General features: G+C 34.7%; 1 protein-coding gene across 1 annotated transcript in view; it reads left to right on the forward strand.

Moving 5' to 3' along the window:
• CDH13 (cadherin 13) overlaps positions 1–19,341 on the forward strand; it is a 1,791,933-nt gene that overhangs the window by 1,371,196 nt on the left and 401,396 nt on the right. The window contains exon 10 of the mRNA XM_053700758.1: positions 9,533–9,786. Coding sequence (XP_053556733.1) covers positions 9,533–9,786 — 254 coding nt within the window. The remainder of the gene's footprint in view (positions 1–9,532; positions 9,787–19,341) is intronic.

Consider the following 19,341-nt stretch of genomic DNA (forward strand, 5'->3'; position numbering starts at 1 on the left):
TCCCTCAACCTTCTGGCTCTCACAGAAACTTGGCTCTCTCTTTCAGACACAGCATCCACTGCTGCACTGTCACATGGGGGTCTCCAATTTAGCCACACTCCTAGGTCTGGAAATAGACAAGGGGATGGTGTAGGTATTTTACTTTCCTCTCATTACTCCTTTCAACAAATACAACCCATATGTTCCCTCACATTTTTCTCATTCAAAACTCACCTGATTAGCTTATTCTCTTTCCTCTCTATAAGTGTTGCAGTCATATACCACCCCCCTGGGTCCTCATCTCACTTTCTAGACTATTTTGCTGCCTGGCTACCTTATTTCCTCTCCTCAGAAACCCCTGCCTTCATTCTGGGAGACTTTCCATCTCCCTGTTGACAATTCCACTGCCTCCTCTGCAAAACAATTTCTGCAACTCACTCCCTCTTTTGGTCTTTCACAATGGACTGACTCTCCTACTCACAAAGATGGTCACTCCCTTTATCGGATTTTCAGTTATGGATGCCCTATCTCAAACTTCACAAACTCCCCTTCTTTTCTTTCTCACCATCATCTCCTCACTTGTACTATTACATCACTCCCTACAACTGTTCCTCCTTCTATACCTCACACCAAACTCCACAATAGCACAGCTCTCTAGCTCTCTCAAACATCTATTCCCTTCCGTCTCCTCCTTTTCCTTCCTTAACCAATCTATCTGCCACTACAATTGCACCCTTACATCAGTCCTTTACAATTTGACCCCTCCTACCATAGCTCGGAAGTCACACAGTCATTCACAGCCCTGCATACATCTCTGACATGCTACCTATGCAGATGTTCTAGTACTGCTGAGTGACACTGGAGAAAATCTTGGAGGTCAGCTGACTTTCTTCACTACAAGTTCATCTTGAACTTCTAATATTCTGCCCTTAACCTTTCTAAGCAAGATTACTTCTCTACTCTTATCTCTACTCTTTCTTCATACCCAAAATGTCTGTTATTCACTTTCAATACTCTTCTGCACCCACCCCACCACTTAATACAACTTCTCTCTTAGATCAAGATTTTGCCAGCCACTTCAGTAACAAAATCAACTCCATTAGAAATGAAATAATCTCTCAACATACTACCAGTCTGCCAACCCCTCCAGTGCTTGCAATCATCCAAAATCCACATCACCATAAATTCAGCTCTTTCGCCCCTGTTTCTTAGGAATAAGTTTCTGCTCTTATATTGTCCTGTCATCTAACTACTTGTCTCCTTTATCCCATCACCTCACAACTACTCCCCTCCCTCTCTTCTACACTTACCCCTATACTCTCACACATTTCCAACCTCTCCCTCAGCACTGGTATATTTCCCTCATCTCTAAAACATGCACTGGTCACACCTATCCTCAAAAAACTTTCTCTCGATCCATCCTCCCCATCCAACTACAGCCCTATTTCCCTACTCCCCCTTGCCTCAAAGCTTCTTGAAAAGCTAGTATATGCACGGATATCCCATTTCCTTACATTAATCTTCTTCCTTAACCCTTTGCAATCTGGATTTCGCCCCCAACACTCCACAGAGACAGCAATCATTAGGGTTATCAACAAACTACTTATAGCTAAAGTGAAAATCCACTTCCCTGTAGACTACAGGAAGCAACTACAACTATACCTGCAGGGACTAGATACTAATACATATAGTAACCTAGAGGTTAGTAATCTCTTCACTATATTTATTTATTGTAAGTGGATATTTATTACTGGGTTGTGGATTTAATTTTTAAGGGAAAAAAATATTTTTTAAATCCCTCCCTTTATGTTATTACTTGTGGAGTCCACAACTTTGGAATTATTACCCAAGAGTAATGGATCATGACGCTCACCACCTGTACTAAAGAAAACATAATTTATGCTTACCTAATAAATTAATTTCTTTCAAAGTGGTTATAGCCCACAAGACCCCACCCTAAAGCTTTGAGCTAGTTTTTTCTTCAGCTCATCTTTTTTTTACCTGTTCCTTTTTTGACTTATTACGTTTTCTTATCTCACTTTGCTTGGCTATGTGTTAGACTGAGGTATGTGTGAGGTGGGAGAAGTTTTATAGAGTTCTTGGGGTTTGGGAATCTTTGCCTCCTCCTAATGGTAGAGAAGAGAGTAATTTCCAAGAGTAATTGATCGTGGACTCTCACCAGTATGAAAGCAATTAATATATCAGGTAAGCATAAAATATGTTTTTATTGTGCTTATTTCATTCACTAAGCTCACTCACCTCTTGCCTCAGTAATCTCCTGAGTCTCAACCATTTCTAATTTATTCTATAGAGCTTCTCTAGCTCTTCACTATTAAAGAGACATGAAACCTATATTTTTTCTTTCATGATTTAGGAAGAACACGCAATTTTAAACAACTTTTCAATTTACTTCTTTTATCTTATTTGCTTCATTTTCTTGATATCCTTTGTTTAAAAGCATATGTAGATATGCTCAGTAGCTCCTGATTAGGGATGAGCGAATGTGTTTATATTCGAATTCAAATGTTAGAATGAATGTTATTGTAGAAATTTGATTTACATAATAGAATGTTGATAAGAACGAATATTCTTAAAAATTCGATTTTCGAATGTTATTTACAGTTTTCGAATGTCACATTCAAATTCGAATGTCACTTTCGAATTTGAATATTACATTTATAAAACACATTTGTATACTAGAAACAATATTTCGAATTTGAATTTGAATATTACATTTATAAAACACAGTATTAAACTAGAAATACTATTTCGAATTTGAATGTCACATTCGAATCGAATATCACATTTGAATTTGAATATTACATTTAAAAAATACAGTATTAGACTAGAAATACTATTTCGAATTCGAATGTGACATTCGAATTTGAATATTACATTTCGAAATTGAATGAATAGATAGCTAAACATTCTATTAGTCAAACAAATATTTTCGAATTTTATTGAAAAATTCGAAAACGAAAATTCAAAAATAGAATGTTAGAATGTTATATAAACATTCGAAATTCGATTTGAACGAACAAATGTATCAAAATTCGTTTTAAATTTCGAATTTTTAGAAACATTCGCCCATCCCTACTCCTGATTGGTGGCTGCACATAGATGCCTCGTGTGATTGGCTCACACATGTGCATCGCTATTTGTTCAACAAAGGATATCTAAAGAAAGAAGCAAATTAGATAATAGAAGTAAATTGTAATGTTGTTTAAGATTATATTCTCTATCTCAATCATGAAAGAAAAATTTGGGGTTTCATGTCCCTTTAAGTCATTTTACACCGCTGTGGACAAGATGTTTTTACTCATTTGCACTCATTTTATCTACACATCAATATTATGAATTAAAAACATATATATTATTTCTGTGTATGTTTGAGTATATGTTAATAGCATGAGAGTCATTGTTATTTCACAAATATTTCAAACATACATATAAGTTTCCATTCCATATTATTTAATTAAAATATTAATTGATGCATTATTGTTATTTATTAAAAAAAACAAAGCTATTTTTATGCTTACCCAGTCCACCTATTTTTTTTTTATATATTTATTTGTATTTGCTCACTGAAACAAGTATCTATGAGCTCTAACACTAACAGCACAAGGCTAGTTGTCAGTTAATAATTTTTAACATTATAATTAGCTATACAGACATAAAGCCCCTTATTTAAATTATGGGAACCTCTCTCTTTCAAATGAGAAATCTTATAATATATTTCTTTATCAAGGGAGTGAGAACGGCCTTTTCAAGTCACAATAACTAACAAATAAGACTAATACTGAGAGTATTTGTTATTGCTATGAAAATCACCTGGCAACTGTATGGAAATTGGGCCACTGTTTTTAAAGAGTACAATTGCTATATTTAATATGTGTTGGAAGAGGCAACAGAAGGGATATCACCTTAATAATTTGCCCTATATGCCTATGTTTTTTTAGGTGATCATAAAATGGCCACTAGTGCAAGTGACCCCTGCTTCGATAGAAGACCTATCACTTAATCCATTTAATTTTTTTAGCGAAGTTCTGTAATCTCTTAGAACCCAGAGCACCCTTAAAGTCACCCACTATTTAGATAGCAATGTCTGTGTATCTAAAGGGGCATGAGACCCCTCATTTGAAAGAAGGTAACCCTTTTTTTCATAGGCAGAGTATTGTGTGTTTTGGGGTTGTATGATGTTTTTACAAAAGAGATGATTGACATTCTTATGGGAATTAGCTACAAACAACAGGGGTATTAGTGTCCCCATTGGGAAGAGGGGGATCCAAATTAGGGAATCATGTCCCCCTGAGTGATAGATCCTCACTGCTTCTCACCAAGCACCCCTCTGGTGCTTAGTTGAGACAGGTGATCACCATGATAATCGGGATCAAAATCAAATTAGACTTTTGATTAAAAATACATCAATTTAAAAGTGTCCCATCCCTCCAACTCTATGGAAAATCCCTTTTTGGCAAGTGAGTCATTTGTTCACTATCTCTACCTGTATTCCAGTAGGGAAAAGTGACCCCTCATTCTAATGAGGGACTTGTCTAGCACTAGCACAGTGTTGAGATATGGGTAACCTAAGGACAGAGTGGCTGCTATTGCAGTGGTCTGACATTTTAACAGAAACCTGCATTTAAGTGGAACATGATACCTCTAATTTTAAATTGCATACTTCCTTATTTAAAACAAGTGGCTCCTTGTCCCTCTAAGTCCGTTTTCATCAAACCCAGTCCACAAGGAACCGTATCCAGTGAGATTTCAAGTGTTTCCATTCTCTCCTTTTGAGTAGCTCAACTATTGTAGCAATCTAAACTTCACTCAATCAGGGAAATAATGTATCTGATTAGTGAGATGTGTTAGGAGCTCCTAAAGTAAAGGCCAGGTCAAGTAGAGAGTACAGGCTAAAATTACTAAAATATCAACAAAGTTTAATATCACATATAATAACAGATAGTCAATAATACATATTATAAATGCATAAAAGTACATGGAGCCATAGTACTAATAAAAACAATGTATCAGTTACAATAATTTAATAATACAATAATAAGGTGATAATACAATAATAAGGTAATAAAATGGTATGATAATAAGATATAAAAACAAATGAAAAATATGTGCAGGATTATACACGTGAATCGGCCCCTGGGGGGCTTGGGTACATAGACAGATGAGATAAAAAACTAAAAGTGAGATAAAAAACTAAAAGTGAATAATCATGTGTGCAATATCTGATGTGAATGTCAGTAATCCAGGTAACAATCAAGGTGTGCTAAGAACAAATTAAAGAATGTGCTAAGAACAAATTAAAAAATGTGCTAAGAAAAAATCAAATAATCAAAAAATCATCAATGTGTAAAAATGTCAGTAAGGACCAAATAACTGAGTGGATAAAGTCTTATTAGTCCAAATGAAAAAATAATAAGTCAAGTGATCAAAATAATCAAAAAAATCAAAAAAACCCTTGTGATCCAAAAACGATCCAGGTGTTCAAACTGATCCAAATAGATGATGCCAATAAGTGATCCGATTTGTGGAAGAAAAAACGAAAATCAAAAATCAAAACTACACCAAAAAATATATGAAAAATATATAGAACAGTCAAATGGTGATTATTAAGTATCCAAAAGATAAAAAAATCAATATAATGCAAAAAGCTCCATATAATGCAAAAAACTCCAATACCTGTGAAAAAAGGAAAAAAAACAACATAGAGCAGTATTGTTTAAAATAGACTCTAAGTAATAAGAATATAGCTCACCATATATGGCAACGCGTTTCGGCCCACCAATAGGGCCTTTTTCAAGAGTCTGATACATTGTTTTTATTAGTACTATGGCTCCATGTACTTTTATGCATTTATAATATGTGTTATTGACTATCTGATATTATATGTGATATTAAACTTTGTTGATATTTTAGTAATTTTAGCCTGTACTCTCTACTTGACCTGGCCTTTACCTTAGGTGCTCCTAACACATCTCACTAATCTGTCTTTCTTTTTTGGGTAACTAGAGACCCAATTGTTATAGGAGCATAGGTCCTGGGAGTTAGCGACGTCGGATAGATATTATTTTTGAAATAATGTATCTGGTCTGATAGGACTGGACTCACATGAAAAATATGCAAACGTGTTATTAGTGCATACAAATGAATAACAGACATTCTTACCAGCATTCACACGATGAACTAAATGAACAATTACACCATTAATTAATTTAATTTCTCTTTATATTACATAGAGAAACTAAATGAACAAATGGTTTATTTGTTCATTTTTGTTCATTGAAGCAATTGTCTAAATAATGGCAAAAATGGCTGTATCATTATTCGTTTGTATGGACAAATAATAAAGGAACAGATTTTTGCATGTCTACATCCCAAGTGTTCATGGATCATCATCATCTCAAATGGCCTCTGTGCAGGAGGATGACACAGTATCATGATCTGCATTTTATTGATTAAAAAATAAAGAAAACAGGAAGCACTATTCAAAGCTAACATAGTTTGTTTTGTTTTTTTTTAAAAAAGGTTATTGTGAGGTTTTAATTAAATCTATCCCATTGAATTTTAGCAATAGGGGTTGAATGTGCCATATATGTTTTTTAGCTCACAGTATCATTTTTCTTAGTCATTATGAAGGATCAATATAACTAAATATCTATCAACCCTAGCAATGCTCTAACAAGGATGGTGTATTATTGCTAATGAATCTCAATCAAATACATATTGTTATCAAATTGTCCCTACGCAGATAGGGACAAAAGCGGCATCATTAGATGTGACAGCTGGACAGCGCAGAGATAGTGAACATGAATCTTTAGACTTCACATAATTTAATCTTTATATCAGTCATCCAATTATGGAGATTAGCATTTTTTCTTAAATACAATGTAACTTGTTTTAATAGTCTAGTTCTATGCATCCATTGTGCTCACGGAGGGCTTCTCATTTTTGGTAAAGTGTAGTCAGTAACAGAACAAGCTATTTTCTTGCTCTGTAGAGACAATGACAACATTGATGAATTTATGTATTAATCATTGGTAGCTGTTCATGGTGTATTTTATAAAACATAGATGAAATATAATTTATTTCTTCTGAATATTCATTAATTTGTAATAACCTGCTGTTCATCTTTGTCATTACTTTGCAAGAATCTTATATTATCATATCTAAATATATTAGCTCTGTATGTATACTGCTTTGACACTTTATGATAAATCTGTTAATAAAAAAATAAATAATTAACAGCAATAATAACACATTAGAAGAAGGTGGGAGGAAATAAATGCAACTCTACAGATTTTACAGTTGTTTCAGTTACGTTTAAAATGTAAATAAGAATGTGTGCTGTTATTAAAGGGACAGTCTAAATGATTTTTATAAAGAAAAAGATAATCCCTTTATTACCCATTGCCCAGTTTTGCATAACCAACACGATTATATTAATATACTTTTTATCTCTGTGATTACCTTGTATCTAAGCCTCTGCAAACTGCCCCCTTATCTCAGTTCTTTTGACAGACATGCATTGTAGCCAATCAGCACTGACTCATAAATAAATCCATAGTAGTGAGCACAATGTTATCTATATGACACACATGAACTAGCACTGTCTAACTATGAAAAACTGTCAATATGTTCTGATATAAGAGGCGGCCTTCAACTGCTTAGAAATCAGTTTATGATCTTACCTAGGTTTAGCTTTTAACAAAGAATAATAAGAGGACAAAGCAAATTTGATTATATAAGTAAATTGGAAAGTTGTTTAAAATTGCATGCCCTATCTGAATCATGAAAGCTTAATTTTGACTTGACTGTCCTTTTAAATATCAGTATAGATACAATGGGCTCCATTTATCAAGCTGCAGAGGAAGCTTTGGAGCCCTTGTGGTGAATGCTCTTTCATATAAGCCTGCCAACCCCTGGTTAATAAGCAGTGCTCATAATCATGTGGCTTCTTAAACTCTGCACCATCTCAAAGATAATGGAGTTAAATCACCCCAAAATTTATTCAGAGGGTGAAACAGCACAAATATTTCATTGTGCAATAGTAAATGTGCACAGTAGAAGACCAGTGTCTCCTGCCCTCTTGATGCAAACACAGGTGGACCAGTTCCCTAGCTGGGAACTATGTTTTCCCTCTCTATGATAAATACAGCCATATGTTCTTTAGTGCTTCTAAAATGGTAGTTTAAATAATTTCCAAAAGATATATTTTGTGGTTGTCAGGAAGGTCAACAATGTATTGGTATTTAATGCATTGAACAACTGTTTGAAAGCTAAGGAGTTAAAGGGATGCGGTAGTCCAACAATTTATACCATTTATATTAGAGTAGCATCTTAACATGTTTGTTTTTCATGAAAAAATGTGAAGTAAAATTGTGAAGTAAAAGTTTTTAAAATTTAAACTGAGATTAATACAGATGTAACAGTTGTGTATTTCCTCCTAATGCTTATTGGCTGATATGCACTTTCTGCTAATGCTCAGGATAGGTATCAATCAATGAATGGTCGTTTGTAGGAAAGGCAAAACTGACACCAGCATGTGTAAATTCAAACAGCTTTTTCTTATTCAGAAAATAAAAATGTCATCATCTCTAAATGCTCATTTTTTTATTGGATGCTTTTTGATTAGCAAGAACATTAGCTCTTTGTTTACAAATAACAATGGACTAGGCACGTTTAAAGATGTTTGTAAAAAATGCGGAGGGATGGTGAAACTGTAAGCTTCAAATGTAGCTTTCATATAGGCATTTATATAATTTCTGTTGAAACAAATACAGCACAATTTATATATTACTAGAGGATTGGGGTTTTTATTTATGCATTTAGTTATTATACTTACAGCATTTTTTTTTTAAATTCAATTTATATTTTTAATTAATTTTCTAATGTTGGGCCAGATGCCGTCACAATAACTAACTGCTAGCAGTTCCTATTATTTCTCCCGCAAAAATGTTTCCCTTATGAGTCAGAAAGAGCATGCAACTTTAAATAACTTTGCATTTTGCTCCTATTGCCAAATTGTCTTAATTCCTTTGGTATTCTGTGTCAAATCAGCCACAATCCACTACTGTGAGTTAGCTGAATACACTGGAGAAACCAATGGCAAGTAGCCTATATGCACAGCTACCAATCAGCAGCTTGCTCCCAGAAATGAATTGCTGCTCATTTGCCTTGCTAGGTGTGCTTTCAACCAAAGATACCAATAAAACAAAGCAAATTATACAATAGGATTACATTGGAAAGTTGTTTAAAATTGCATGCTCTATCAGAATCATGAAAGTTTAAATTTGACTTCACCGTTCCTTGTAATTTTGACGGTTGAAGGATATGAGATTACATCAACCACTCTTCTTTTTCCTTTTCAGAGTTACTGCAGACCTAATTCCAATTTGTAGCAATAAAATAAATAAAATGAAGGGTGTTTGACTATATGAATAGATTACAATGTTTAGTGGTCTATGTACATGTTTGTATTTGATACAGCATTGCATTTGGGACACAAACACTTTTTTCAATTGTACCCTTTATTTTGTAGCCACTGGACTATGAAATTTCTGCATTCCACACTCTGTTGATCAAAGTTGAGAATGAAGAACCACTGATTCCTGATGTAGCATATGGACCTAGCTCAACAGCAACTGTTCAGATCACTGTCGTAGATGTTAATGAAGGTCCAGTTTTTCATCCTGACCCAATGACAGTGACAACAATGGAAAATATACAACTCGGATCTACATTATACACTGTAAATGCCACTGATCCTGACACATTACAACACCAGTCTATACGGTAAGCAAAGCATTGATTTTGTTAAAATGTGATACTATTGCAAACCAAAATCCATGAGTCCCACTTATTATGCTGCGGGCGTAAAACTCTAGTTAAGTAGCTTCAGTCTTAACATACTGGTCTAGATGACATTTTAGCACCATTTAGCAGTACTTTTGTAATGTAAGGTTTGCATGACGTTGTATACTGAGTATTCATTTCAGTGAAAATTTCTATAGTCACTTTACTAATGTATCACAATCTTACTGCTGAACAGGCATTGCTGCTGTAATTGCAACAAATTCAGACTATCTACACATATATAGCAACAGCTCATACTTTAAAATAGGACCAATACACACACAAACGTCAATCAACAGTGCAATATAATAAAAAAAAAATAAGTGAAAAGAAAGATCCTAAATGGGTTGTGATCACTCGAGATTTAGATAGATTTTATGCTAAAAAGAAATGCAAGATGAAATTCAATGAAATGGCGAGTCACTAGAAATATCACAGATACTGAAAAGAATAGGCATTTTGAAATTTGTATAGTGATTCAGCCTTGGGGCATATTTATGATTGCGCAAGCAGACATGATATGAAGTAGCGTAACATGTCCGCTGCACATCGATAAATGCCGACAGCATATGCTCTCTGCATTTATCATTGCACCAGCAGTTCTTGTGAACTGCTGGTGCAATGCTGCCCCCTGCAGATTCATGGCCAATCGTCTGCTAGCAGGGGGTGTCAATCAACCCAATCGTATTCGATTGGATTGATTTCTGTCGATTTTCTGTCCGTGGCCTCAGAGCAGGCAGACAGGTTATGGACCAGTGGTCTTTAGACCGCTGCTTGATAACTTCTGTGTCCGACGAGCCGTACAGAGCTTGATAAATATGCCCCTTGATGTGCATGTCATGTGCAGCCAGAAGAAGTTCTTACATTTGAAATCACTCATGCATAGTGTCCCAACACTATCCTTTTGCCCTTTCATTAACCCTATATGGACCAATGATGGAATTATTTCGTCATGGTTGTCCGCGCCATATGGACCCATGACAGAAAAATTCTGTCATGTGCTAAAATTAGCCCCAGATCGCTGTAGTACTGGCGATTGCGGGTTTAATGCTCTTGCTAGCTGCCTCAGCGTCTGAGGCAGACTAGCAACAGCAAATCATGATGTCCCAGCCCATGTGATCACTGTGACAGCCAATCACAGTGGTCACAATGTTGCTGGGACATCAGCTCCGCCTCCCTCCACCTCTGTTCAGTTTGAGTAGTGGTGAGAGACGGATCTTTGTTACTTTGAATGCGGTAAAAAAATCCAATGTATTAATAAAAGTTTAAATATCCCATTTGCCCAGTCCTTAAATTTATTTTGAATTACTTTTCTTAAGCTGTACTAAGTATATACACTTTGAAAAAAAACTTGTTTGTTTGATTTTTTGGTATTTTGTTTATTATAATTGAGAACTTAAAATGTATATGTCACATCAAATTAAAGCCCATTTTGTCCTTTAAAAAACGGTATATAATATGTGTTGGTGCAATAAATGAGAAAGATGGAAATTGTGGTTGAACACACAAATAGCAAAAATGCAAAAATTGCTATAGTTCCTTAACCAAAAGACAAACATCTGAAGCTTGATCCTTAAGGGGTTAAATATAATCCTACAATTGGATTCCCCCCACAAAATGGTGTATAATGTTCCCATCTATATGAACCAGGGGCATGTTACTGGATAGGCCCTATATTGGGGGGGGGGGGGCACTTGGCCACTGCACTTAGTGGTCTCACTGCTTTTAATGTTTTTTTTTTTACTTTGAAACTGGCGGCTCACCGCCGAGCGGTCATGTGACCAGCTTTTTGTTTATGTCACATGACGTTTTTGACAAGCCAGCCCAGCTTCCATTATCTGCCGCATATGGCTGGGGAATCATGCACGTGCGCTTGTCTAACAGGCCAGACGGCAACGCAATGGGGTTAGGTGAGACCGTGAGAGTCAGGAGGAGAGGTAACTCAGCTCACTGATCCGGTGGAGCACAGTGAATCGGACAACGATCTCAGGTAGGGACCGGGCACTAAGTCTCTGCCACAGACTTTAATGTTAGATCTGAGTCTGAGATAGGGTTGATATAACCTCCCCTCTTAGCATACGGGCGGGTATATTTTAATGCAGTGTGCACTACTTATATTGTTTACAAAAACTCACTGGGATGATTATAGTAGAATAAATTATAAAGGGTTCAGATATATCATATATCATCTTACAAGCTATCACATGGACTAATATGTTTAGTACTAAGGCACAGAGAGAGTCACTCTTCAGACTTGCCACTCAGTGTCCTGTGAAATTATCCTTATCCTCCTTTGCTCTAAAGTTAGTTCCAACGGTGAGGAACAGCCAGTTTCCACTTAGATATTTTCATATAGTTTGAGAGTGGGAACTTTTTTCTTATTCATTTAAGAAACTAATTATTATTATTTATTTAATTAGGGTCACCCTGCTTGACTTTTTTGCTTATTTGTTCTTCTACTTACTTACAAAGGTGATAGACGTTTCTCCAGTACATAGTGGGGTTTGGAATACCCACTTTTATCTTTTTGCTACAAACTTTCTGCAACTCATTAATTATAGTGCAGTTGGGATTTATTAATAATTTATTATAGTATTAATTTATAATTTATTGCAGATATTTTTTTGTGTGCATATTATTACATTTTTGCTTCAGGTTGTTTATATATATATATATATATATATATATATATATATATATATATATATATATATATATATATATATATATATATATACACACACACAGTATATATACACACAGTATATATATATATATACACACACACAGTATATATATACACAGTATATATATATATATATATATATATATATATATATATATATATATATATATATATATATATTATTTACATATACACATGCAAGTCCTTGTGAACATTTTCTAAAATACCCTGACCAAAAAATATTGTGGCCAAAAAACAGCCTAAAACCAAGGGGGGGGGGAGCAGAATTTTCAGTGCCTAGGGCAGCACAAAACCTAAATACGCCACTGATATGAACCATCTATAATCTAACCCAAAGAAAAGTGATCCTTCTGCACAAGCTTTAAAAAATATATAGCATTGTGATTATTTATGGCCCCTTTACATATTAATGTCTTTTTAAAGTTTGACAAAAGCAGATGATCACTCCTAAACTGTTAAAACATTGTTTTCAAATTCAGTTTCATTGTAACAGGAAATTAATTGAAGGCAATGATTTCACAGGGACGTTTGGGATGTTTTTGTTTTGTAACAGATTAGCATATTTTGTTTTTGCTAAATCAAAGGGCATACACAATCCCTTCTTTCAACAAACATTGGGAGCAGAGAACAGGCATTTGGCTTTTAAATTGAATTTTACATGATTTTGCATCTTTAGGGACGAGTACTCGTTATTAACTGCTGTCATATACATATATTTAAGAATGAAAAATCAATTAAAAAGCTAATTTTCTGACATATGATTAGTATTCCCTACTTTAAACTCTTGGGAAGTATGCCCTGCTCGTTATTATAATTTCCTAATCCCTGTGCTCTCAAACAAATAGTACAGTACTATATTAAATACAAGCTAATAATAAAATTAGGAAGCAAATATAGGAAACAGATCTCTAGTGAACTCCTGGCATAGATTAAAAAAATATCGTAGAAAAGACAAATCATTACATTTAAAGTTGCACTAATATATTAGTCTGTGAATAATATTTAGAAATTTATCAGCATAATCTGTAAAAAGAAAACATTTCTATAATGCATATAGAATGGCAAATTTGTTAAAATGGTTAATTTAAATATAAAATAATTTAGTTGAAGTGAATAAATTGCATTTTTATCATTTAACACAAAACTCATTGAATCATATGAACAATCTACCACTTTTAAGTTTCTTTAAGTTCACTTAAAGAATTTTAAATATTTTTGTCATCCATCCTGTGAATACCTCTGTACATATATTGATTGGTTGAATATAAATAACATTCTGCTAGATCACGAGTTTGGCGTTAGGGTAAAAAAGCAGCATTAAGGGGTCCTAACACTGCTTTTTACCGCCCGCTGGTATTACGAGTCTGACAGGTACAGGTGTACCGCTCACTTTTTTCTGCGACTCGAGGCTACCGCAAACCCCCTTACATCAATTGCGTATCCTATCTTTTTAATGGGATTTGCCTAACACTGGTATTACAAGTCTTGGAAGAAGTGAGCGGTAGACCCTCTCCCTTCCAGACTCCTACCGCATTTAAAAGTCAGTAGTTAAGAGTTTTATGGGCTAACGCCGGAACATAAAGCTCTTAACTAAAGTGCTAAAAAGTACACTAACACACATAAACTACCTATTAACCCCTAAACCGAGGCCCCCCTACATCGCAAACACTTAAATAAAAATTTTTAACCCCGAATCTGCCGACCAGATATCGCCGCCACCTACATTATACCTATGAACCCCTAATCTGCTGCCCCTAACATCGCCGACACCTACATTATATTTATTAACCCCTAATCTGCCCCCCACAACGTCGCCGACACCTACCTACATTTATTTACCCCTAATCTTCTGACCCCAACGTCGCCGCTACTATAATAAATTTATTAACCCCTAGATCTAAGTCTAAACATAAACCCCCCTAACTTAAATATAATTTAAATTAAACGAAATTAATTTAACGTAATTAAATAAATTAATCCTATTTAAAACTAAATACTTACCGATAAAATAAACCCTAAGCTAGCTACAATATAACTAATATTTACTTTATTAAATTTATTTTACAGGCAAGTTTGTATTTATTTTAACTAGGTACAATAGCTATTAAATAGTTATTAACTATTTAATAACTACCTAGCTAAAATAAGCACAAAATTACCTGTAAAATAAATCCTAACCTAAGTTACAATTACACCTAACACTGCACTATCATTAAACTAATTACCTAAACTACCTACAATTAATTACAATTAAATGAAATAAACTAAATTACGAGAAAAAAAACAAACACTAAATTACAGAAAATAAAAAAAGAATTACAAGAATTTTAAACTAATTACACCTAATCTAATCTCCCTAATAAAATAAAAAAGCCCCCCAAAATAATAAAATTTCCCTACCCTATACTAAATTACAAATAGCCCTTAAAAGGGCCTTTTGCGGAGCATTGCCCCAAAGTAATCAGCTTTTTTACCTGTAAAAAAAAATACCATACCGCCCAACATTACAACCCACCACCCCTACTCTAAAACCCACCCAGTAATCAGCTGGTCGGTCCAGAGACTCCGTGCAAGGTGTTTAGAAGGTCCAGAGGATGTTGTACAGGAGCAACAGTAATAATTGAGCAGCAAGTCGAGAGTTAAAAAGTTTAAAAATGTATTGTAATATTAAAAACAACAGCAACGCCTTTCTCAGTGTAACACAGTGTTTCATCAGGCTATACAAACAAACTCTCAGCTGCCATATTTAAAACCAGATAGAACCAATCATGGATCAGGAAAAATGCACACCCCTAACAGAAAGTACTAAAACACATGTGACAGGGGTAAGGAATTAACATCATATAAAATAATATATTATAAAGAATCATTATTTTAAAACATATAAGCAATTAGCACATACTAGTCAAATTCTAAAGACAACAGATCGCTGATATCATAATGATATAAAAATATATTTGTGTGATTTTTGGATATTGGCAAACAGATTCCCCTGAAGCCAACTGATAATGGTTTATTCCATTGTTTAATAAGAATGTGTTATTAGAAAAATATAGTTCTTACTAAAAATAACATTTTAATTGTCGCAAATAATCATAAATAGTATTAGTGCATATGTAGCAAAGGTTTTTATGGATTGATATCGGTATAATGGGGGGTGTGAACAAAAGTGCCACACATAACAGAGCAGTGAAACACCGCACCAAAAATGAGCAGACATCATAATAAAGCACCATGGGTATGTGGATCACATGTGTAAATAAGTGATGTCAGAGTGACTTTGATGCCATCTTCATTCACTTTTATCTTTATTTACCTTCACTTCCACATATTGCGTGTCTTGCCCCTCACTCTGACATCACTTATTTACACATGTGATCCACATACCCATGTCGCCATGGAAACAAGGGGATATCATTATTATTGTTATAAGATATCGCAATTATGTTTCTCATATTAAAAACCCTTATTGTTAGTGGCTCACCCATGAAGGGCCTCCTGGTTTCTTGGTGCTTTATTATGATGTCTGCTCATTTTTGGTGCGGTGTTTCACTGCTCTGTTATGTGCGGCGCTTTTGTTCACACCCCCCATTATACCGATATCAATCCATAAAAACCTTTGCTACATATGCACTAATTAACAACTATATACATCACCTAATATAACAATAATAGACTATTTATGATTATTTGCAACAATTAAAATGTTATTTTTAGTATGAACTATATTTTTCTAATAAAGCATTCTTATTGAACAATGGAATAAACCATTATCAGTTGGCTTCAGGGGAATCTGTTTGCCAATATCCAAAAATCACACAAATATATTTTTATATCATTATGATATCAGCGATCTGTTGTCTTTAGAATTTGACTAGTATGTGCTAATTGCTTATATGTTTTAAAATAATGATTCTTTATAATATATTATTTTATATGATGTTAATTCCTTACCCCTGTCACATGTGTTTTAGTACTTTCTGTTAGGGGTGTGCATTTTTCCTGATCCATGATTGGTTCTATCTGGTTTTAAATATGGCAGCTGAGAGTTTGTTTGTATAGCCTGATGAAACAGTGTGTTACACTGAGAAAGGCATTGCTGTTGTTTTTAATATTACAATCAATTTTTAAACTTTTTAACTCTCGACTTGCTGCTCAATTATTACTGTCCCTGGTGAGACGAGGATCCCCATTGTTGACTTCTTCCTCTGGTCTACCGGACGACGTGTGATTCCAGGCTGCTGGTATTGCACTTCAGTGCTTTACATTGTGTGAGTAGGATTCTTATTGTTCCTATTGCTACCTTCTTCAAGTTGTATTTGATCTGCACTATGCGGCGCCCTCTATTCTGTTCTTCCTAGAATAAATCCTAAGCTAGCTACAATGTAACTATTAGTTATATTGTAGCCAGCTTAGGGTTTATTTTATCGGTAAGTATTTAGTTTTAAACAGGATTAATTTATTTAATTATGTTAAATTAATTTAATTTAATTTAAATTATATTTAAATTAGGGGGGGTTAGGGTTAGACTTAGGTTTAGGGGTTAATAACTTTATTATAGTGGCGGCGACGTTGGCGGCGGCAGATTAGGGGTTAATAAATTTAATATAGTTGCTGCGACATTGGGGAGCAGATTAGGGGTTAATAACTATAATGTAGGTGTCGGCGATGGGGGGGGCAGCAGATTAGGGGTTTATAAGTATAATGTAGGTGGCGGCGGTGTCCGGAGCGGCAGATTAGGGGTTAATAATATAATACAGATGTCAGCGATGTTGGGGGCGGCTGATTAGGGGTTAATAAGTGTAAGATTAGGGGTGTTTAGTCTCGGGGTTCATGTTAGGATGTTAGGTGCAGACATAAATTTTATTTTCCCTTAGGAAACAATGGGGCTGCGTTAGGAGCTGAACGCTGCTTTTTTGCAGGTGTTAGTTTTTTTTCACCCAGCTCAGACCCATTGTTTCTTATGGGGAAATCACGCACAAGCATGCTTTGCCAGCTTACCGCTACCATAAGCAACGCTGGTATCGAGGTGAGATGTGGTGCTAAATTTTCCTCAACGCTCACTTTTCTGAGGTTAACACCGGCTTAAAAAAAAAATCGTAATACCAGTGTTGTTTAAAGGGAGCGGTAAGAAAAAAATGCAATGCACAGCCTTACCGACAAAACTCGTGATATAGCCGATTAATTTGTAAATGTTTGGGTCAGAAAAAAAAAAATACTTTATATTCTGACATTTAATTCAAACTCTTGTAAGGGTTTAATAAAACTTTTTGGACTGCCTGTACCTTTATATAATTGACTGTAAATTTTTTCTATTTATATATCTTTTATTGAGGTTTTGTAAAAACAGATATAATACAAAGTACAATGAATAGTGCATATTACAGATAAATACAGCCTGTCTTAGGACACAATACAATGCAATTTTTAGCTAGAAAACAAGTTAACAGACCTAATAAATATCACAGTATTAACTGAAACCTCTATTTTTATGTATACCATAGGTTCTATGAATGACTACTTATCTGGCCCCTCATCGACTCTGTGGTATAGGCAAAATACATGCTGGAGTACAGTAGTCATAGCGGAGACCCAATTAGGCCTAATGACATTTTCAAAGTGTTTTTGTCAGCGGGTAAACACTGCTTGAAATAGAATGGTCACATCCGGACCAGAAATGACCCACATCTAATTTAGAACAGTATATAGTGGGGTAATACGGTATAACCTGAGATGTGGGGGGGGGGGCGGAGGTTATCAACTGAAGTGGAACAGTTTACCTAAGATAGCCAGAGCAGCCTAAGTGGAACTTAATTGAACTAAATCTAAGAATAATGGGCTATTTTTATTCATGCAGATATTGTCATTCAAATACGTACATATATATGTAAATAGACATGGATAACATATGTAAATAGCATCAAGTAGTAGGTACAACTTTAAAGTGTCGTACTTATATATTTATAACAGGCAGAATGTTAATGGCACAAATAGTAATACTTTAATAGGAATGTAGTAAGAAACATATATGCAGCGTGGGTCTAAGTGCTACTGCCTCAATTCTATTGATTAAATTCCAACCCTCCCTTGCCAGCTGAGGGTAGGGAAGGAGCTTTGAATACACTAAGCACCAACAAAACATCCCTACAAAGAGCAACTGAATAAATCTGATCACCATCAAAACCAGTTACTATCTAAATAAGGTTATTACGTAGGTATAACAACAATAGTTTCACCTTAAATACATCTAAAACATTTCAACATTCAGTGCAGTAAACTTGTTGCAGGCTTGTAATAGACCTGGTGAAAAGTATAATAATGCTGCTAAAGAAGCATGCAATTAACAAAGTATATTATTAAACTAGTGCCAGGCATAAAGAAGGAAAGTGTTTGGTGGAGCTAACTGAAGGGGGTACCGGTAACTATACCTCCTTAGCTTATAATGTGACTGGCAGATGCCTGCTTATTTGCACATGACACAGAAGAAATATTTTAAAAGAATATTCAAGCTTCTGGGTCGGTATTGTATTAGAGTTGAAACTGATAAAGATCAAGATATGTATGAGTCTACACTTAAACAGATTAAACTAGCAAACATTTAGCAAATTATCTCAGGGATATATAGATGTTAGTCCCGGTATTTAACATAGGATAAGATAAAAATACTTCTCAAACTCAGGTATTCAGAAGTGATAAGCCGGAGAATACTATAAGCCACAACCTCTCAGGAAGCAATGTTCAGTATAACAAGAAACCAGAGGACTGTCCACTTATCAAGGGAAAATGTG

The sequence above is a fragment of the Bombina bombina genome, chromosome 1 (genome assembly GCF_027579735.1).
Source record: "Bombina bombina isolate aBomBom1 chromosome 1, aBomBom1.pri, whole genome shotgun sequence".
Classification (NCBI taxonomy): Eukaryota; Metazoa; Chordata; class Amphibia; order Anura; family Bombinatoridae; genus Bombina; species Bombina bombina.